The 22,310-nt window shown below is 44.9% G+C and overlaps 2 protein-coding genes across 5 annotated transcripts; one reads left to right on the top strand and one right to left on the bottom strand.

Annotated features, from left to right (window-relative positions):
- Positions 1-5,011: 5,011 nt before the first annotated feature.
- Positions 5,012-17,060, bottom strand: LOC120700018 (disease resistance protein RGA5-like). Of its 4 annotated transcripts, none has more exons than XM_039984172.1 (6): positions 16,199-17,060; positions 13,882-15,906; positions 13,750-13,845; positions 13,216-13,302; positions 9,990-10,505; positions 5,012-5,458 (listed from the first exon to the last, which is right to left on the bottom strand). In XM_039984172.1, exons 1-5 carry the CDS (start codon positions 17,041-17,043, stop codon positions 10,037-10,039), a joined length of 3,522 nt encoding a protein of 1,173 aa, XP_039840106.1. In that variant the 5' UTR covers positions 17,044-17,060; the 3' UTR covers positions 5,012-5,458; positions 9,990-10,036. The 4 variants fall into 4 exon arrangements, with proteins under 4 accessions (XP_039840106.1, XP_039840105.1, XP_039840103.1 ...); XM_039984171.1 differs by having other exon boundaries at positions 13,750-14,650; positions 14,684-15,906; XM_039984169.1 differs by having other exon boundaries at positions 13,750-15,906; positions 16,199-17,059.
- Positions 17,061-18,610: 1,550 nt separating this feature from the next.
- Positions 18,611-22,072, top strand: LOC120700017 (disease resistance protein RGA4-like). Its single transcript, XM_039984168.1, has 2 exons — positions 18,611-19,523; positions 19,637-22,072. The coding sequence occupies exons 1-2, from the start codon at positions 18,679-18,681 to the stop codon at positions 21,879-21,881; spliced, it is 3,090 nt and encodes a 1,029-aa protein (XP_039840102.1). The 5' UTR covers positions 18,611-18,678; the 3' UTR covers positions 21,882-22,072.
- The last annotated feature ends 238 nt before the right edge of the window (positions 22,073-22,310 follow it).

Here is a 22,310-nt window from a genome sequence, read left to right as displayed (position 1 = left end):
CGAAACGCCGATAGCTAGCTTATCTCAGAATCTTGCTTATCAGAAAATCGAGATCCAAATAAGCGGAAACAAACAGGGCCTGAGTCTGCGCTGCCTGACCCTCTGTTCAACGACGCAGACACCTTGGATCGAGTCCGCGCGGCCCGAGTACATTTCCCTTCTCTCCTTGTTTTCTATAGCCTCTGGAAACTCTGATGGAACCAAGGACCAGGCCAAATCCAAACAAATTTCGTGACGGAATCGTTCGATCGAATTCTGATGAAATTTCAGAAACAACCGCGAGAAGATTTGCTGGAAATTTTCTAATAGCTCGTCCCCTACGCCTGGGATGGAATGCATCCACCACCACCCATCTGCGCTCAGCACGAAAGGTCTGCACCCCTGCAGGAGGCTGCTGCTGCCGGGAAGCCGGAGTAGGCACCCGTGGAAACGCCGGCGTGGCCGGAGAGGCACTCCCCGCTTGTCACGCGCCAACCCTTGCAGGAGCTTCACGAACGGGACGCACGGCGAGCAAGTCATCGCTGCCTGACCCGCCTGGCTCTCCGTCGTTGCCGGGGAGGTCACAACGACGACAACGGGGCTCGTGCCAAGCTGGTTCCTGGCCCCATTCTTCTCTTGATTTATTTGCTATTTTCTATTTGAGGGATCGTAGAATTTCTGATATAATCCTGATAGGTTAGTAATCTGTTACCTCTGATTATTGTGTAAAACATAGTTTTACGCTGCGGTAGGGGGCATGAGAAGCGAAGGGTGTGAAAGATGCCCAAGCCAGCCAGCTACCATATTCTCTAGATTGATTAATTAATGTTTCAGCACTTGCTAACCTGTGAAATTTTTTACATTTTTTCAATTGTAAGGAACAATCAGTTGGACAAATGGGAATTCGTAGAATGACTACTTTAAACTCTAATTTGTTTAATTGCATAGTTACTTCACCACTAGAGTCGTGCACACGCTAATTTAGTGGCAAATTTTGCGTCTCCGAGTCCGAGTATAGTTGTTGCGAAGGGGAAATTTTACCTTTTTTTTCATGTTCAGGTGAACCAGTAATGGACTAAGAGCATCTCCAGCAGTTTGGCAAATCGAGTTACCATCTTTGATTTTTGGCAAAAATGTTAAAAATACTCCTCTAACAGTTTGGCAAAAGACTTGACAATTTTTGACAACTTGGGAAAAACCAGCCTCCAGCGCGCAAATATACGCGCGCGGCGCGTGGTTGGCATCGTGATTTCTAGTCAGGTGGGAGGGTGAAAAAAGAAATAAATAACAGAGAAGGATTCCTGATTTAAGTTTTCAAGAGGTGGAATGACATAAATATAATTTTGTTTCTCTCTCAGGGTTCCTGATATAAGTTTGATATGGGTTCGGCAAGTGAATTATGCCAAATTATTGAAGATAAGCTTTTTTTTTTACTTGACATATTTTTTTAGAAGTTGACAAAATACAAAATATATCAAGTAAAATATGGCAAACTGCTGAAGATGATCTAACAAAATGTTTAGAAAGTGGTTACTTGAGCTCTTAATATGACCGCCTCGGTTAAATCGAGGCGGTTGGTTGCCGGCCTCAGTAAATACCTTGATTAACCGTGATGTTGCCTCGAAGACGGTTGGCCTGCCTACCTCGGTAAACTCGTTTTGCCCGTCTCCGTTAAGTTTTAGCAGTGGGAGGCGGGCATATATAAAAAAGAAGCACGAGGAAAAGAGGAGCACGAGGAAAGAGGAATGCAAAGCACCAATCATTCATGAGTTCCTCAAGCTCGTTCTCGAGTTCTATCGGTGCCAGTGAGGTTGTTGCCGCCGACGTGCAGGTCCTGGAGCCTGGTCAGCCTCACGAGCGACGCTGGGATCCGACCGGAGAACGCGTTGGCTGACAGGTTGAGCCACCGCAGGTTGGGCAGCCGCTCCGGCAGCACGTCCGGTATGGGGCCCGAGTACCCGTTCTGCGAGAGGTCGAGGTCCGGGTTGGAGGCCGGCGCCGGCGGCGAGGTGGACGCGCTGGCAGACGTGCGAGGTGCGAGAGGAAGGGGAGGAGACGGGGGACGGGGTGGAGAAGAAAGACACCGGGGCATTGACGGTCATTTCACATGCGTTGCTGACTCGGATCCAGCGTGGAGTGAGAATTTGGCGTCCACGCGAGCAATTGTGAATGTATCGATTCTCTCTCCAATACTAAATCTGTAGTGTCAATTCCAAAAATACTGTCTGAGGAGGTGTCATCTGTTATAATAGTAAAAAATTAAATGCCCCACTCGAGATCGGAAGGAAAGACGAGACCAGGACTCCAGGAGAGCTCGTGGGATGGCAGCGTGTGGATAGGAGAGAGGGTTGATGGATGGTGAGAGATTTTTCAGTGGTCATTTTTTTTTCTAGAGCCGTGGCCGGTTTCGAGAAATTTCTATGAATGTGGGTTTCACGTAAAATAACGATCTCCTGTAACAATAGTTTTTTTTTGCCAAAATTTAAACTCTACAACTACAATCTTTCTGACGGAGGGAGTAGATGAAAGATGGTATGAGATAGATAATTATAATTATTATCTATAAGTCTTATTTTGATATTCCCACGAGTTGATATAGGTTGGTGCTCTGAATTATTCTAGCTACTTGATGATGAACCCTGCGTGCCTACTGTCGGTGAACAATCTGAGTAGAGGTAAACAAAAACGAGATCGGACAGATTACATCGCTCGTAATTCGAATTTTGGAACCCCATTTCAGGTTGGTGAAAAGAGCACAGGGCATGCCAGTTAATCCGATGAGCTAATTTTATGGATGAACAAAACACACATAAAATAAACCAGTCTTAGTGTGGAGTGTCATCGTACGGTTACCAAGACTGTGAACTAGATAATTGAGCCGAGGAGTATCATGATGACGACACTCCTCTCACATCCTATGAAACTCTATCCCCTCTCTCTTTATAATGAGGCTATCATGTCAGCAAAATTAAGATTCATAATACTCCTACGACATTTTCATTAAAATTGGTCTAAATGCCGCCACTGACACACTGTGCCACACCCTACGCCTTGCCAAGTCCAGCCGCGTGCAACCGTGCAACAAAACGTAGCCCCCAAAAAAGAACCGGTGCACCCCACCGAGGCTGCTCGGCTCCTCCCAATTATTCCACCCACGCTAGTTGTACTGGGACAAGCCCGCCCGCCCGCTCCGGCAAGACCGCGAACGCGGGAGCCGGCGCGACGACATTCAGCCGCCATGCGAGGAACGGCGCCTCGGCGGCGTCCAAGACGTCGCCGCGGCCGCCGCACGGGAAGGCCCCTCGCCGTAGCAGGGCACGGCTCCGGGCGCCTCCTTCCCGGCGGCTGGCCCGTGCTGCGGCCGCTGCGCGCCGCCGCCGCACGCGCCCTGATGGTCCATGGCCGGCGCCGCCGCCTCCGCCGCCAACACCGGGCGCCGCCAACACCGGGCGCCGCCGCCGCTCCAACCTGATGCCGCAAGCATTGCACAAGGACTGCACGGGGGAGAGAGTGAGGCAAAGGTTCGCGAAAAAATTGCTGTATTATGTTTCGGTTTTATTTGGCAACTATTATCCAACCATGGAGTAATTAGTCTTAAAAGATTCGTCTCGTCATTTACAACCAAACTATGTAATTAGTTATATTTTTTTAACTATATTTAATACTCTATATATATATTATAAGATTTGATGTGATGTGCGTGAGTGAAAAATTTTAAAAACTTTCCGCGCAACTAAACACAGCCAAAACCGCAAAAGTCATGCAGATCATGGATGCGACAAGAGAGCGTACGGCTGGCATATATTGAAGACTGCATGCGCTAGCAGTTTAACAGGGCGTCAAAGGTGCGACGGGACAGAGACGGACACGACGCGAGATCGTGCCGTGCTCACGTGACAGGTAACGTCGCGATGCGATTTCAGTATGTCACGTTCGCACTGACTTGTTTTTTTTTTTTTTTGGCGAGGACACACTGACTTGTTCTTGATCCCTTGCTCCAAGACAATGCAGTGCTTATAGTTTTACTACTGTATTTCCTAATGCTTATACTATTCATATAGTGTTTGAGGGTTGAACCTCTGAACCTTTTATAATTTCGTTGCTTCAAGTAATGAAATTCGGACGCGGCCCACAGTGAAAAATTTTTAGTGTTTGAGGAGGCCGGATATCAAACTTTGTCAGAATCAGTAGGTGCGTGTGGCAACTGGAAGTCTGGAAGGGACGACCAACGCTAGGAAATTGGCAGGTGTTTGCAAGTGGAGATAAATGCATACCTTGGGCCCGCGAGGTCCGTTCCTCCAGAGCGGCGTCTGCGAGGTGCCGCAGTTGGCGCAGTTAGGGTTTTTCCAACCATTCCCTCCATCCAACTCCTCCCAAACATACTATTTACTATATTTTACTACCTCCCTCCAAAAGATTCCTCCCCCTATAACTCCTTCTCTCCAACCATTCCCCCATATCTATTTCCCCTATATACTATCACTCATTAACTAACTATTTATTTAACGTTTTTGAATTTAAAAAAAATCATACAGTATTTGTACTGTCATAATACGTATTATCATCGTGTTACGGGGTTCAAACGGGATTAATATCGCGAAGAAACGGTGTGATTAGAGATATAGGGGGAGTTTCAACTCCCCCCATACATGGGGGGAGTTTCAACTCTCCCACTACGTAGGGGGAGCTATGGGGGGAGCTGTTGGACCGCTCGCTCCCCCCCCAAAGCCCCCCTACGTAGGGTGGGGGGCGCTGTCCAGGGCGCCGTTGGAGGTCGCCTTAGTACTCCTTACGAGGTTGTCTCGCTTAAAAATAATACGGATAGGTAGTAGAAAAGAAGACATGGCTATATGAGTTGATTTCTCACCAAAGTACTTATGTAAGAGTAAATTACTCTGTTCATGTCATGTGACCTAATAATCTACAAGAGCATAGTTAATATCCTGAAACTAACTTGCTTACCGTCCATTTATGAAACTATATGCTTGACAAAAGCACCCTGTCCACTGTCCTAGAATGTGACAGCCAACAGTTGTAAATAGTTTAACTCCCATAATCTGGTAAGGTAAAGTTGTTCAATACAAGAAGCGCGACACAAACTGGAGCACATTTCCCCAATGCTAACAATGCAGCTCCAGATTTCATTAGCTGGCGAATGCTCAATACTTAATCTAGCCCTCCACAAGCACAAGTATTATTCTACATTTCTACTTCACAGCCGGCGGCTAGTGCTGGTGAAAATGAGCGTACGAGGCTATTAATTTCGGTGGAGGCTTCCTACTTATATTTCCAAAATAGCCACATAAACCATATAGAATTAAAATGGTTTTAAAACTGCCTCTTTAATGCATTAAAGTTGAGGGCTAAACTTTAGCGTTTATACTTCTGCTAAATTTTTTAAATCTTGACTAAAAAATTTAGCTTATCCTATTAGCATTCTGTTTGAATGAGTTAGTGCTAAAATTTAGTATTTTTAAACATTATCATTTTTTTGAACGAAAGGCAGGAGCACTGCCAGATCATATAAGAAGAAGAATACGGTACATTACAGTTGTTATATTACATAAATAACTAATTAACTCAAACACAATGCTCTTAAATAACATTAGGAACTATGCGGACTCCTTCCATCGCACGCTCTCCGTCGGATCTCCATTTCCAATTTGATCAGATTAAGAACTCCGACCGGCAACAGTGATGAACCCTGAAAAATTCTACGGTTTCTCTCATTCCAAATATTCCAGGCCGTGTAGATTGAAATCGTCGCCGCCTGTCTCCTGTTGAGAGTGCTTCTACCTTGCATCATAGAGTTCCACCAATCCTGGAGCAAACAACCTGACTGGGGGACCTGAATGAGGCCCTCTGTCCATTGTCCGACAAGAAACCAAACTTCCTAGGCAAAGCAGCAATGCAAGCAGAGGTGAGCCGGCGTCTCCGGTTCCTGATTGCAGAGAGAACACAAAGGGTCACATGCTATTCCCTTAGCGAGTAGATTGTCTGCTGTTTGTATTTTTCCGTGGACCAACAACCAAGCAAAAAAAACGGTGCTTCCCTTCTGCCTTGGCTTGCCAAATTGCCGAAGAATCAAAGGTGCAGAATGATCCAGCAAATTGAATGTCATATGCCGACTTAGATGTATACTGGCCGTTGGGTGTCCATTTCCAAGTTATTTGATCCGGTTCTTAAGTGAAAACCACACTTTGTACACTGTCCCACAGATCCACAAATTCTGCAATTTCAGATGCATTGGACATTCTCCATAGCCCTCTTGTCCAGGTTTGATTCCCTATTTCTTCCCTGACTATAAGACCTTTCCTCCGAGCAAGCTTATACAGCTGAGGCACTAAATCTCTGGGGGCCCTTCCACCACACCATGGTGACTCCCAAAACAAAGCAGTGCGACCATTGCCAAGAGTTACCTGTGTACTACATCTGAAAAGCTGCTTATCCACTTCAGAACATGGTACAGGAGACCCAACCCAAGGCCGATCAGGATCTACCCACTGGTACCACAGCCACCTGATCCTTAGGGCTCGACTAAATTTTTCCAAATCCAGAACTCCCAAGCCACCTTTGAATTTTGGCCGTTTTACTGTTTCCCATGACACTAGGCAGTGCCCTCCCTTTGCTTCAGAAACGCCCCTCCATAGAAAGCCTCTTCTAATTTTATCAATCCTCTTGATCATCCATTTTTTAGGTTCCACCACCGTAAGAAAGTAGACTGGAATCGACGATAGCACGGTGTTCACTAATTTCAATCTCGCTGCCTTATTCAAGAATCTTGCTTTCCAAGTTGCCAACCTGTTGGACACCTTATCAATGATTGGCTGCACATCCACTCTACGAAGCTTCTGTAATCTCAAAGGTAAACCCAAGTACTGACATGGGAATCCTTTCACCTGACATGGAAAACCCTGCATTACCTCTTCTAGATTAACTGCTTCACAAGCTATTAGGTACACCGCGCATTTGCTTTGATTAATAAATAGCCCTGATGCATGCGCAAAAATCTGTAGCAAGTCAGCTGCCACCTGAACTTCTTCTTTAACTGGATTCAGAAATATTGCAGCATCATCCGCATAGAGGCTTGCCCTTAAATTAGCATTACGCCCTGCCAATGGTGAGAGTAAACCTTGAGCAGCAGCAATGTCAAACAATTTCTGCAGTGGTTCCATTGCAATAATGAATAGCATAGGAGAGAGAGGATCTCCCTGTTGCAAACCCCTATAATGTCTGAACCAACTGCCTTTGGAGCCATTTAGAAGTACTACAGTGGAACTGCCGCAAACCCCTATAATGTCTGAACCAACTGCCTTTGGAGCCATTTAGAAGTACTACAGTGGAACTGGAAGGCAGTAGTGTTGAAACCCAGGATCTCCATTTGTGCTGAAAACCAAATTGCTCAAGAACCTCCATCAAGAAGTCCCATCTGACAGAATCAAATGCCTTTGCGATGTCAAGTTTCAAAAAGAGTCCCTTTTTCTTTGCTCTGTGCAGATCTCTAATTAAATTTTGAGTGTAAAGGAAATTATCCTGGATACTTCTTCTCTTGATAAAAGCACTTTGCGTGATTGAAATCAACTGATTTAATTCCCCCGACAGCCTTACTACCAGAATTTTGGAGATTAGCTTTGCAATGGAGTGAGTCAAACTTATTGGTCTGAAGTCCCCTATCAACTGAGCATCTGCCTTCTTGGGCAGGAGTACCACATGTGCCTTGTTAAGATGCAACAAATGCTGACCATGCTGCTGATGAAAGAAAGCCAAAGCCCCCATGATATCCAGCTTGATGACCTGCCAGCTCTTTTTGAGAAACACCCCAACATATCCATCCGGCCCTAGTGCTTTGTCTGTAGCGAGTTCTGAAATAACTGAGAAAACTTCCTCCTCAGTGAATATATCTTCCAAATGTGATAGGTCTCGCCTGGGCAACTGAATTAGTTCCCAGTTGAGAGTGGTAGTTCTCGGGCTTGGCTGACCAAAGTGATGACTGAAATGCCTGTAGACTGCCTCAGCTTTGTCAACATGAGAGAAATGTGTCCCTGTATCATCTTTAATTGACTGTATGAAATTCTTTCTTCTGCGACCATTAGCTTGTAGGAAGAACAGCTTAGAATTAGCTTCGGCTGCTTTGATATAAGTGAGCCTAGATGTCTGTTTTGCCCTCAACTTCTCCACCGCCGTCATGGCCAAGAATCTTGCTTTGAGGTCACGTTTCAGTGCAATTTCCTGCTCACTTAATGTTCTGAACTCTTGCACCACATCAAATATGGCAATTAGCATCTTTGCAGCACATAATAATACTCGGTTGTTCCCAATTAGACATCTTGCCCACTGTTTCAGTGCTGTGCTTGTCCTCTGCAGCTTCGTGTGCAATCTCAAGTATGGATTTGATATGTGAACCTCTCTATTCCATGCCTGTGCCACCACATCATGATATGCGTATCCAAGCAAATACGTATCCGTTTTTTCAGGATACGGCTAGAAACATATCCGAGCTGTATCCGGGGCGTATCCGTATCTGATACGTATCGGATACGGATACGCCACCTCCTAGGAGTATCCGCGTAACAGAGCCCAGAACTTCTGAAATTATTGTTGTATCCACCACTTCCAACTTTGTCTCCTACAGCGCAACGACTGTCGCTTTGGTCTCTGAAACCAAATCCCTCACCACCTTCCTTCTTGCCGGATTATTTAGACCCCGCACATTCCAATTTAAGATGTTACAGACATGCTCTAACATAGATAACTAAAGATACAACACTGTCACCGTATCGGGTGAACATACTCAGGCTTACCACCGCCACACTACTACTCCAACACACATCACCACTACTTCCTACGATACAGAGTATCCTCCACTGAGCCAGACCCACGACACTAGGAACTAAGAACATAAATAACATGACTAACATGACAGACTCAGAGAAGGACACCACTTCTCGCGGCATCAACAGCCGCCTAGGCTTCAGCATCAATGAGCAGGGCCCCCAACTTGTCAGGAGCCCCTTCTTCCGACAAACCAAACATGTCCCGCAACCCCCCAACCACATTTGCTTCCAGCGGACCAACGAACTGGGTGTGCAGCTTGTTCTGATTAGCAACAGTCGGAGTCGTGATATTTTCTGCTAAACCACACTTCTTGATCAGCAAGGCCGTGGCCTGCTCCTCGACAGACAGGTTGGACCGTGGTTTGTTTGCTAGCCGCGAACTGCGTCGCTCCGATCTTGTTGTGCTGCCTAAATTCTCCTTTTGTGGGATTAAAGTATCCATCCTTTTCTTTGCCGCAGATGTAGCCCTGAGTTTTGCAACTGGCGTTTGCAGAACTGGCCTTTTGATCGGAACAGAGAAGTGCAGCAGACGATTTGAATCAGTGGCGGCCTCCCCCACAGCTGGAGAGGTTGGGCCAGCCCAGTCCAGCACCGGCCTAGTGACAGATTGATGAACCACCTGAGAAGAAACCAGGCCCAAACCCAGGGGCTGCTCCACAATCAGCCCAGTATCTACAGCCGACCCGCTTGTGACCATCCCACCCTCTTGACCAGCTCCACTGTGAGCGGTGCTTGGCGGCAAAATAGTCCGCAGAAGGTCATCACCCAGAGATCCATGCAGTTCATCGCTTGGGAGAACCCGACCAATTAGCGTAGCCTCCTCCATGGATTGATGCCGCTGAATGCCCGTGACCATCTGCTCATCAGGGATACAGCTAAATACAGGGGGTGCTGTCGCCTCTGAAACCGCATGCGGCGCCTTTAGAGCCTGCAGGTGCAGGCCAGCCTCCTCCTTCATTGGGTCTACCACTGTGCCCCACCCTCACAGCAGAGAGTTTCACCAAAGAGGAAAGGACACTCTGACCAACATGGATCCACGCTTTGAACTACCTTGAAAAATAGCAGTCATTTGAAATCTGCTCAGCTGTGCGCACACCTCCCTGAGTAGCCTTACCCCTGTTCTGCTCCCCCAGGACCTCATCTTCAACAACTGTCTTCTCCTTCAGGGCCTGAAACATTAGCATTTGAATCCAAACACCCGTTAGCATTCCGGGCAACTCAGGTTACCAATTCTTAAGGGGAGATATATCACCTGCTTCTGTTTTGGGCATGGCCGCATCCCCACCCGCTCCTGCGCACGAAGCCCCACCCCTGGCCATGTCGAAGGTGACGGCGGAGCTGGTGGTCCCGCTGCCCCCGGCGGGAGACTGCGGGAGGTCGTCGTCGTCGGCCCCCAGCGCGTACACGAGCGGCGAGCCGAACGCCTGGACGCCGCGTTCGTCCAGCCCCAGCGACAGCAAGCCGCCCTGGCTGGCCACCAGCCCGGCCCCGGACAGCAGGCCAGGCGGCAATGGCATCGCCGGCTTCGCCGCCGCCTCGGGCTCGCAGCTGGCCGTCGTGTCGCACGTGTGCTCGTTGAAGTACGTGACCACGAACTGGGGCGGGTTGCACGGGTCACCGTTGCTGCACTGCTGCACCTGCTTGGTGGCCCGGCAGTTGCGCTCGCGGCGGAATTTGCACCTGTAATAGAACCTGCGCACGCAAGTATATACAATTGTAAAAATCGAGCAGGTAAGATAATAAGGCGCTTAGGCCTCCTCCAACGATCATGCTAACCCACTAATAGTTCGTTTGGGAGGACTTTTACAGACTTTGACTTCACCTATTTTAAACAATCGAGATACTATAGTGTGAAGCCATTTTGTAAGCCGAGTTAAAATAAACTAGAAACCCGGTGAAGCTAAGAGAAACTATTTCTTTTACCAGTTTTGGCTTCTCCGATTAAGTTGTTTTAGGAGAATCCCTTTTAAAGGGCCCTACTGTTAGAACATACATGTCACAAATAGCTAACCTGGTAGATCACTTCTGCCTCAATTCTACCCTTGAGTCAAATTTTTGTGGAGCCCACATGCGAAGTAAAAAAGGAAATCCAATCTATTACATCCCGGACCTCATCCTGCGTCCGTTTCTCAGCCGTGCAAACTTGGTCAATCTCTATCTCTAGCCCTTCTCTTTATATCTTACTATTAGTAATTGAAGATTCCTTTTGAAATTTTCATAGGATCCTAAGTGTACGTTCTAAAAAAAAGAGAAATTCTAAAAATTCTCTAGAAAAATTAAAATATTTGGCCATCAATCAATATATAGTAATCATTATTGACAATAATAGCTGTTGGATTTACTTTGTTTCTAAAAAGTTACCACCTATGCCATTATAAAGAATTAGTATAAAGTAACAACCTATACTTATATCTTAATTACCCACATCTGTCATTATTGAAAATTTAGATCCAACCTAGTTTATATCCTATATCTATATCTTAATTACTCAAATCTGCCATTACAGAAAAAAATTAGATCTAGCCTAATTTAGATCTTTCAAAAATTTAAGTCTACAAAATAGTACCGGTCACATCTACCCTAACTATCCTCCTTAATCTCTTTTCCTTATTTAAATCAGAGAGTCTATCCCAAAGGGCTAATCAGATATACGTGTACATCTATCTATGTATAAAGAGAGCTGCAGTCCTTTCCAAAAATGAAATTCGATGCTTTTGTGATGAGCAGCATGTCGTGGTGTTGACCTAGATGAATGACACTAAGCTAGAGCTGGGCTTACCAGCATATTGGTCATGACTGTTGATGTATACAAGTTAAAGTATATTTACTCGTAAAAAAGTTAAAATATATTCAAAATCTATGTATTATGGTGTATAAACAAAAACTCTATTTGCTTAATCCTTCCATTCCAAACTATAAGTCATTTCTCTGTTTGATCAAGTTTATAAAAAAATCCATAAATATCTACTATATTAAACTAGGTTCACTAAATAGACTAAAATATGTCTCAGTCTATATTTTCAATAAACTTAGTCAAAATTAGATGAGTCTTTTTAGGATAAAGATAAATCAAGCTATAATTTAAAACACTAGGGACATATAAGTATAAATTACTTGTCCGTATAGTTGCACAGGTTGATAGACTAGTATATATATAACCATATGCTATTCTATAATGTATGAATTAATATCTACACCTTAACTGTCTAGTTACTAAATAAACTTTCACTAATAATTACTGCACGTTGATTACTGATACTTTTTTACTGAATATGATTCAGTAATACCATGTATATTGGATAGGCAGCTAGGTGAGTACACGATGGCTAGCGTTCTTGCTGCTTGTGCCGCATTCAGCAATATGCACCGAGGGATTTTGATCCATCGATTGGTGGTCAAACGTGACTTAATTTATACTCCACCCGATCCACAATATAAGTCTGTTTAACTTTTCTAAGTATATAGTTTTTTCCTATGCATCTAAATTTACATTATATCAAAACTACATATTTAGAAACAAAAATAACCTATAATTTATTACGGAGAGAGTAACTCTTTCACCGTTCATCCGTGCAGCCTTGCTGGATATGTACGTTAAGTGCAGGAAGGTAGGGAATGTCTAGAGTGTGTTTGATGAGCTCACGCGCGTTGAGATTATTCTGGACTACGATGATTGTGGGGTACACATGGAATGGGACCCTCTTGTGTATTGTAGCAGTTTCTTGACAAAATTTGCAGGCAATTGTTTCAAATTTGGTTACCATGGCAACGGTACTTTGAGCTTGTACTCAATTACGTAACTTGTCTTAAACAAACGAAACCGGTAGGGTTAAAACCACCCTACAATTTTTCATTAAGAATAAGCAACCTTCTTTCAACCTAGAAAATCCTGAAGCCCGATTTGCCGGTGAGGGATTTTTTAAAGTCAGCCCTGTAAATTCAAACCTCAACTTGCTAGGTGCTATGACAACCATTAGACTGGAGGGTCCTCTCACATGTAACTTGTCTATGAAAAAGTCGATTCATGGAATATGTGTTACGTACGGTGCAGTTGATTATGATGTGATGGTGTGTTAGTTACACATGTATGCAAAGTGTAAGAAGTGTAAGAGGTCAAAACATATTTGAAAAATTTAAATAAGGATAATGTTGTCACGTGAAATTCAATAATACCATGGTGCTATTTAATCAGATAAGGTTGCACGGTGTTCCACTGTAGCACCGTACCAATGCACGGATATATTTGCTAGTATAAATAATAACCTTTGTTACGTTCCTGGGTACGTATATGATGTTTAGGAAAAATAGATTAGTTCATTCTTAAACCACGTCTACTAGAAAACAGGCCTGTGTGCCAAGCTAAGATGTATATACTCGGAGTAGGAAGAGAGATTTTATTGACCTCTGGAACTGTGTGTCGGCGATCTTTTTCACGCCGTACTTCCTCCACTGGTACCCGTCGCTGTGCGGTGAGGCTGTCACCGTTTGCCTGTTGGAGAGAGGTACACATGCGAGGACAAGTTAGATTAGTGTGCAATAATTTGTTAGAACAAAATATGGCCTCGTTTGGTAGGATTCCGGCTCTTCGGAGCAGTGAAGTCAAAAGAAACAAAAAAAAATCGACTCCACTAGCTTCTACTTCCTCCGTTCCAAATTATAGGTCGTTTTGGCTTTATTAGATTCATAGATGATGTTACGCATTTAGATGTACATTATGTCTAGATGCATAATAATATCTATGAATCTAGAAAACCCAAGACGACTTATAATTTGGAACAGAGGGAGTAGTTTATTTCCAAGTATCGGTCTTTGCTACAGTGTGCAAAGTATCGAAGCCGTTCTAGCCTTCTAGGACTAAAAGCCCTACCAAACGGGCCAGTACGCTTCCAAATGATGGAGCTAATTTGCGCACGCAGGGAGGCAGCAGACAACTCACTCTCTTGGGATGCTGTCTTGAGGCGAATACCCTACTGTTTTTCTTTTGTGGGTAGAATACCCCACTGTTGTTACGCTACTATGATCATCCGAATACCCCACTGTTGTTACGCTACTATGATCATCCGAATACCCCACTGTTGTTACGCTACTCTGATCATCCTTACATTCAATGATCTGCTTTACACATTGTGCATTGACTCTCTGAAATCTAGCATGCACCCTGATGGCATCTCTGAATGCCAATTCGGCAGCCCTTCTGTGGGATTCCTCAGGACCAACACCACCAATTTTTGCAGATACCTCATTCAGCTCTGACAAGTACTCGATGCCGACAGGCATTGTGCTCTGTTGGTCAGAATTGCTGTTGGCATTGAAAGCAAGCTTCAGCTTGCGGAGATTAGGCATAGCACCCTCCTCGAATTCCAGCAAATCGTCACAGCACTTGAACCTGAAGTATTTTATAACTGGAAATCCGGTCTTCCCAATGACTATCCTCGCTGCAGGCTTGGTCTGAACATACAGGGTGAGAACAGAAAGAGCAGGCAATCCTCGGAGAACATCAACACCATCCCTGTCTATTCTTCTAACCCCAAACTTTAAGACGCAGAGCTCGCGGAGTTGTCCGATCCACTTGGGGGTGTACAAGAATATGCAAATTTGAGGTGAAACCTCAAGACTCCGAAGAAGAGCTGGGGCAGAGGACAAATAGCTGAAGCCACCAGAAATGGTCATGCCGGTAGCACCAATAGATTTTGCATAACTGGGAGCTCTTGATGCCAGAGTCAGAGACTTGAGGTTACTGAGTCTCCCTAGAATCGAGTTCAGCATGAATTGCATTTTGCTATTCAGATTTTCTGTCTGTACTGTAGAACAGGTGAGCTGAAGATCTTCAAGATTTGTCAGCATGCTTAGGCTCTGTACATTCTCTATCGAATTACTACAGATATCAAAACATCCAAGTGTGCGAAGCGATGTCATGTGGCCAATCCCATTGGGCAGGTTTGTCTCAGCAGGAAGACTAAGATGCAGCAAGCCTGGCAAGTGAACAATATCTGATGGAACTGAACTAACTCGTGCATCTATTGTAAGTGTTTCCAGAGAATTCAGACCTCTCATCTGAGTACGTAGTTCCAAGGTGACATTAGATGTAACCTTCAAATACCTCAGTCGAAAAAGTTCTGAAATTGTAGTGATGTCAAAACTTATGCTATCCTTATCGCCCCAAAAATGGAGAATTAGAACTTGAAGAAGGCGAAACTGCACAACGGAAGGCAAACACTGGAAGACACCCCAAAAGGCAAGTGTTCGAACATGTGACAATCTCATATTTGGCGGTGTTATTGCATCTTCTGCATTACCAAATTGGAGAGACAGTCGACGAACCTTGTCAGCGAGTGTGGTTGTTGCTTGAGAATGTTGTATTGCGGTCACAAAATTCTCTTCTATTGACTTGCATCTAATAACAAGATTTAGTACCATGTGATGAATTGTGCAGGACAAAACCTCACCCTTTTTATTTACATCTACAGGAAGGATCAGTTTTTCATTGATAAGCCTATCGAAAAATGAACTTGCAATTTCCTTCTTGTCTTGCCCTTCTTTTGCTTGGATAAAACCTTCAGCTAGCCACTGGTTAACTAAATCATCCTTCCAAATTACAATGTCCTCTTCATACAAACCAGTGTATAAGATGCATGCTTTCAAATGCTGGGGAAGATTGTTGTAACTAAGGTCGAAGATTTGTTTCATCCCTTCCCAGGTAGGATTAGTCAACAAACTGTAACCTATGGCTTTATTGACATAATCCCATCGATCTTGCTTGCCTGGCTGACTTGATAAAATACTGGCAACAGTCACAATAGCCAGTGGTAAACCACCACATTTCCTAATAATATCATGAGAAATTTCCCTGAGTTCTGGAGGACATTCATCTTGAGGGCCAAAAACTGAACTAAAAAACAATTTTCTTGAGTTATCTTCCCCAAGCGGTTGCATCTTATAAACATACTTGGGGTCATGGTCACAAGATTGCAGAGCTAGATCCTCAATTTCTGTTGTTGTTAGTATTCTGCTGCAACAATTGCTATCTGGTAGAGCGTGTTTAACAATGTCCCATGTTGATGTAGTCCATAAATCCTCAACTATAATCAAGTACCTGAAAATATTTTTGTTACAGTGAAAAAGTTGTGGCAAGATCAGTGGTAAATATTAATTAATAACTCTGAATAATTAGAGTTTCTCTCTCTAAGCAAACTTTGCATTTTGTTATTGTGCACCCGTTAAATATCATCTGTTCTAAAAAATCAAGTTGCTTTATGTTAGACACATTGGAGACAATGAATGGAATGCACATCGGGCTCCACTGGAACATGGAGCTGGATTGTGAGTACAGTTTATCACAATGCAAATAAGTATTTAAGTAATGCTAGAGGTAGTAAAGATAACACCTCTTATCTTGGAGATGTGTCCTGATGGTGGAAATTAAGCCATGTACTGTCCAATTGTCAGGTGGCTGGTGAGGACGAACTTGGGAGAGCATGCTGATGAAAATCCTCCTCATATCAGGCTTCTGGGAAGTCCGCACAAATGCCCGGCATTCGAACTGCTGCCCAAGCTTGCGGTAAAGTTCCATGGCAAGTGTCGTCTTCCCAATTCCTCCAAACCCAACAATGGACACAACCTGAAGCTTCTGGTGCCCTTGATCATGGGTCATCATCAGCAACTCTTCGAGCTCTTCCATAGCAGCATCGATAGCAACATAAGCCTTATCTTCCCCACAAGGTGTGCCATTCCAAGAGGTGGGATATGCACCATCAGTACAGCTAAAGGAAGCGGAGCCAGCAATGGCGTCAAGGTTATACAACCTGTGGCGCTCAAGTGCCTCTTGTGCGCGCTCGCTGAATTCTCTGATCTTGTTGGCCATCCACAGGCGCTGCCTCAGCTTTTCCCGGATCCAAGGGAGAGTTCTCTTGCTCTTACACCGCCGAGTAATCTCCCGACCACGAATGGATCTAGCACAGGTCATGGCAGCGGCGTGCTCGTATTGGTCGGCGAAGTCGTCCATGTCGTATGACAGCTCGCGCACCTCCTTCCTCCAGCACCTGACCATCATAGCATGGTCGTCCTCCTGCAGGTTTGAGGAAATAGCTATGATTTTCTCGAGATCAAGCTTGATGAGGAGTATCTCATCCGCCACGCCCTTGGGCAGGGTGCAGCCGTGACGCAGTAGGTTGTCGAGCTTCCCTGGAAGCTTCAAAATGGTGCCGTCCAAAGTACTGGTAGGAGCCTCCATGCTTGAGACTTCTCCGAGGCCTAATCCTGCAGATTGCTTAGCCATGTTTGGTGCTTCAATTTACAGGAATAAAGATGCTGAAACAGAAATCGATCAAGTAGTACGAAATACAAACCTGGAAGGTGAAGGAATCAGCTCAGATCAAGGTAGCTTGAGCGACATCTGAGGCTCTGAGCAACATATTTGAAGCGTAAGGAAGGACCTGCGACTTTGGGAGTTCTTTTCTAATAGGTCATTCGTCCGCTTCAAATGCGGAACACATAAGTATGATTGATGATTGATTGATTGTTTACGTTCCGGCACTAAATTTTAATTCCTGTCACATCAAATATTTGGACACCAATTAGAAGTACTAAATATAGACTAATTACAAACCAATTGCATAATGAAGGCTAATTCATCGATAAAATTGTGCTACATTAAACATATGTTAATAATAGATTAATTAGATTTAATAGATTCATAGTGTGAATTAGTCTCTATTTATGCAATTAATTTTATAATTAGATTATATTTAATCCCTCTAATTAACATCTAAACATGCGACCTGACACGGATTAAAAACTAGTCATCCGGACCACCACCAGCCCTTTTTTTTTACTTTTAAAATAACGAGATAGAGATGCATACTCTGCCCATGACCGGGTCCGCTCAAAGTGCTCTAGCCTTACTAATGGATTGAAACCCGCGCCATACTCAACCCCATCCAAAATTAACATATTTAGATACCCAACCCCACCCAACCTAATTAGTTAATTTCTCAACTCTAACCAACACGCCCCATTATAAGCAGGTAATCCATAAAAACCCATGAGTACTACTATGCATAGGAATTAAGTGGTTCTACACTTAATGTGGGGACCACATACATGTCTAGCCACGCTATTTTGCACAGAGTATCTGTCAGTCATATTGACTCATCTCTAAAAATTTCATTCAATTTCGATAAAATTTTATAGTGTGAACGCGAGATTTTAATTCTAGGGTCCGGCTCTTGATGTGGAGCCCACGTGTATTTCTAGCCACGCTGTTTTGCATAGAGTAGCTGCCAGTCGTACTTAGTCATCTCCAACAAATTTCAGTCAATTTCGATAAAATTTTATAGTGTGAACGCGAGGTTTTAATTGCAGGGTCCGGCTCTTTATGTGGGGCCCACAGGTAGTTCTAGCCACACTGCTTTGCACAAAATAGCTGCCAGTCGTACTGAGTCATCTCCAACAAAATTTAGTCAATTTCGATAAAATTTTCTAATATAAACACGTGGTTTTAATTTCAGAGTCAAGCTCTCACATGGGACCCACATTTATATATAGTTATACTATTTTATAAAAAGTATCCATTTCAACCCACCCCAACCCGCCTCAACCCGCATTTATATAGAACTCGCACCGACCCACCCCGTTAACTAATACAATACATTTTAACTCATCCAAACACACTCCATTTCAAAACCACCCCATAAAACTCATTTCAACCCAACCCATTAGCAGCCCTAAAGTGCTCCAGCAGCAGGGAAAGCTTGAAGCTGGAGCTGTGCTTTCTTCCTTGCTATGCCCTCTCGCAAATCCGTGAGATTTGTAGGCGTCTCCAAGTGTGGATCAACGCCTTTCACATACCCATACACATCCAGCATCCATGGAGTCCGCGGCAGTGGGAGCTTTCTTGAAGAGCGTGATGGGAAGGCTCTTCCTGCTGCTGGAGAAGGAGTACAGCAAGCACAGGGGCCTCGCGCAAGAAGCTGCGTCCATCCAGCACGACCTCCGCATGATCGCCGCCGCCATGGATGACCAGCTCGGCGCCCTGGGGAGGCACGAGCGCAACGCCGTCGCGAGGCTGTACAGCGCCGAGATTCTTGACCTGGCGCACGACATCGAGGACTGCGTTGACCGCTTCACGCATCGCCTCAGGTGCAAGCACCGCGGCGGCGCCGCCGGGGCGGCGTCTTCCTTGGCGCATCGGGTGGCTCACGGGCTGAAGAAAATTCAGAGCCGTTCAAGCTACGCCGACGAGATCCACAAGCTCAAGAGGCGCCTGACGGAGGCGCGGCAACGGGTCATCGACTCTGCTCCTGTTGGCCGGCCCGGCGTATCTCCGCCGTCCGTGATGCTCGACGCCTCCAAGCCGTGCCGCGCCGTCACGCGCAGCCCGGTGGGCATGGAGAAGCCCACGGAGGAGGTGCTGTCGCTGCTGCGCGAGGTGGACGGTGAGCCGCGGCAGCTGAGGGTGATCTCCATCGTTGGGTTCGGCGGCTCGGGGAAGACCACCCTTGCAAGGGCAGTCTACGACAGCCCTCATGCCAAGGAAACCTTCCACTGTCGTGCTTGGGTTTCCGCCGCCGGCACCTCGCCGGAGATTAGCCAGCGGATTAAGGCCATCCTGAGTGATATACTCCAGCAAGTTCTTCCCAAGGACAGCATGGATTTGGATGCTGACAACAACAATCTTGAGGCCGATCTCAAGGAATACCTCAGTGACAAGAGGTGTGTTTATGTTTCCGTTTGTATCAGTTCTTTCTTTGTCACTTCAACTCCTTAATAATTTTTATTTTTTTATCACTCAACTTTGATTCTCAGTTCTCTATTTTTGTTGTTAGGTACTTGATTGTCATTGATGGCGTCCAAATGGATGAGTGGAGAGCCGTAAACTCAGCCTTTGTTGATAGCAGTACAGGCAGCAGAATGATACTGACGACAACTATTCAGTCGGTTGCTAATGTGTGCAGTCATGGAAATGGTTATGTCTACCAAATGGACACCCTTGGGGAAGAAGACTCAAAGAAGTTAGCCTTTCCGGGGATCAGGTCACCTGAGTTGGAGCACGGTTCAGCGGCGCTGCTGGGAAAATGTGATGGCCTTCCACTTGCTCTGGTCAGTGTTTCCGACTATCTGAAGAGTTCAGTTGAGCCCACAGGGGAGCTTTGTGCAAAGCTATGCCGCAACCTTGGTTCTCATCTGAAGGAAAACCATGGCCATGAAAGCTTTTCAGACCTAAGGAAGGTTCTTCTGGACAACTATGACAGTTTAGCTGGCTATGCTCTGAGTTGCTTCCTGTATCTTGGGATATTCCCGAGGAATCGTCCACTCAAGAGAAAAGTTGTAACAAGGCGGTGGTTAGCTGAAGGGTATGCTCGAACTGAATCTCTTCGTGATGAGCAGGACATTGCAGATGAGAACTTCAATAAGCTTGTTGATTGGAATATCATTCGGCCTATCGACACAAGAAACAATTCACAAGTGAAGACTTGCAGAACTCATGGGATCATGCATGAGTTTGTACTCCATAAGTCCTTGTCGCATAGGTTCATCATGATGCTGTCTCCTGATCATCCATGGCCTGGGGCCAATGCCAACAATGCAAGGCACCTATCTGTCCAAGATGGCAAACTGATAGAGTGCATGGCATCTGATGAAGAGTTGTCACGTGTTCGATCTCTGACAGTCTTTGGGGATGCAGGTGGAGCCATTTCTTTTGTTCGCAAGTGTAAACTGATACGAGTCTTGGATCTGGAAGAATGCAGTGATTTGAAAGACCATGATCTCAAGCACATCTGCAAATTATGGCATCTGAAATACCTGATCTTAGGAGGCACTATCCATGAGCTTCCGAGGTGCATTGATGGGCTGCACTGTTTAGAGACACTGGATTTAAGGAGAACAAAGATAAAATCACTGCCCGTCGAGGCCATTCAACTGCCACACTTAACTCACCTGTTTGGAAATAAACTTATGCTTGATAAGGATGACTTGAAGAATGTGAACAAGATGAGTAAACTAGAAAAGTTTTTATCTGGAAAAAAGAGTAACTTGCAGACTTTAGCAGGATTTGTCGCTGATGATAGCAAAGGTTTGATTTGTTCAAAAAAGGAAGATAGCAAAGGTTTTCTGCAGCTTACTATGAATATGTATAAACTGAGGAAGCTTAAGATATGGTGCAAGCGTGTTGCCAACAGAGATAGTTATATGAGTGACCTTTCAAAAGCCATTCAGAAATTGACAAAGGTCCCAATCGACAGACGCAATGATTGTTCTCTGTCACTTGATTTCGAAGAAACCGACGAAGCTTTTCCGAGTCAACTTAATTTGGAACCATGCTCTGAGGGTTCCAAATATGATCTAAGGTCACTAAAGCTGCAAGGCAAGTTGCTTATGCTGCCTCCATTTGTTACGCTGCTGTCAGGTCTCACTGATCTGTGCATCTCATCAGCTACCCTGACACAGGGTCTTCTATCAGCGCTGGCAAATTTGGGCAAATTGCTCTACCTGAAACTGATTGCAGACCTGCTTGAAGGTTTTGAAATAAAACATGGGGCATTCCCAAGTCTGCGACGCCTCAGCTTTCAGGTGCAGAGCCTCGCTTTAGCTTCGCCAACCATTGAACAAGGATCTCTGCCAAACCTCGTCTCACTTCAGCTTCTCTGTCGAGATTTGGTGGTTCATCTTCAAGGCATGGATATCAGGCACTTCAAACATCTCAAGGAAGTCACAATTGATGCTGAGGTGACTGCACAAGAAAGACAACATTGGGAACATGCAGCAAAGAAACACCCAAATAGGCCAAGAGTAATGTTGGTCAAAACAGCCAATCAGGCTGAAAGCGAGGAACTGGGATTGGGACCGTGTGCCATGAGGGAGAAGCGAAAAAGATGTCCAGCTGAACCAAGTTTGGATGACACACTAGATTCTAGTCTTAAGAAGATGAGACTTTCAGAGTCATCTTCTTGGTCTCAGGCAATTGTCCATCCGGTGATGGGAGCAGACACAATGGCATCATCCAGTACTGCTATTCCTCTTCATGCTGATGAATCTAGTGGTTGGATGCAGCAGCACAGCTGTTCTTAATTTCAAATCCCATGCCCTTTTCATTTCTCAACTGTGTTTGTAATCATAGATTTGTGTATCTCTCTTATTTATTTCCTACAGAGACATCCGACGTTAATGTAGTCGATGGAGTTGTTTTTATGGAAAGATTGTAAGATTGGGTGTGGACAGTGGCAATTTCTTCTGTGCATATCACAGAATGTGTTTTACCATCTGACTGCTGTTGCTGGAGTTGATGCATGGTTTTATTGTTCTATACTTGGGTGTAGTAGACTGTCATGCTGAAGGTAACTAATCAGGTTCAACTTGTATTCTCTAATCAAACATAACTGATGAGGAGCAGCTGTGAACTGTCTGGTACAGGTGAGGGGGGCTTTTATCTACAGTTCTACACCAAATACATTTAAAGCAATCCAAGGATTATATTCGGATTGTGTGCTTTATTTTCAT

Source organism: Panicum virgatum, chromosome 3K (assembly GCF_016808335.1).
Source record: "Panicum virgatum strain AP13 chromosome 3K, P.virgatum_v5, whole genome shotgun sequence".
NCBI lineage: Eukaryota > Viridiplantae > Streptophyta > Magnoliopsida > Poales > Poaceae > Panicum > Panicum virgatum.
The sequence above is the reverse complement of the archived record's forward strand: the minus strand, read 5'-3'. Positions and strand labels throughout refer to the sequence as shown.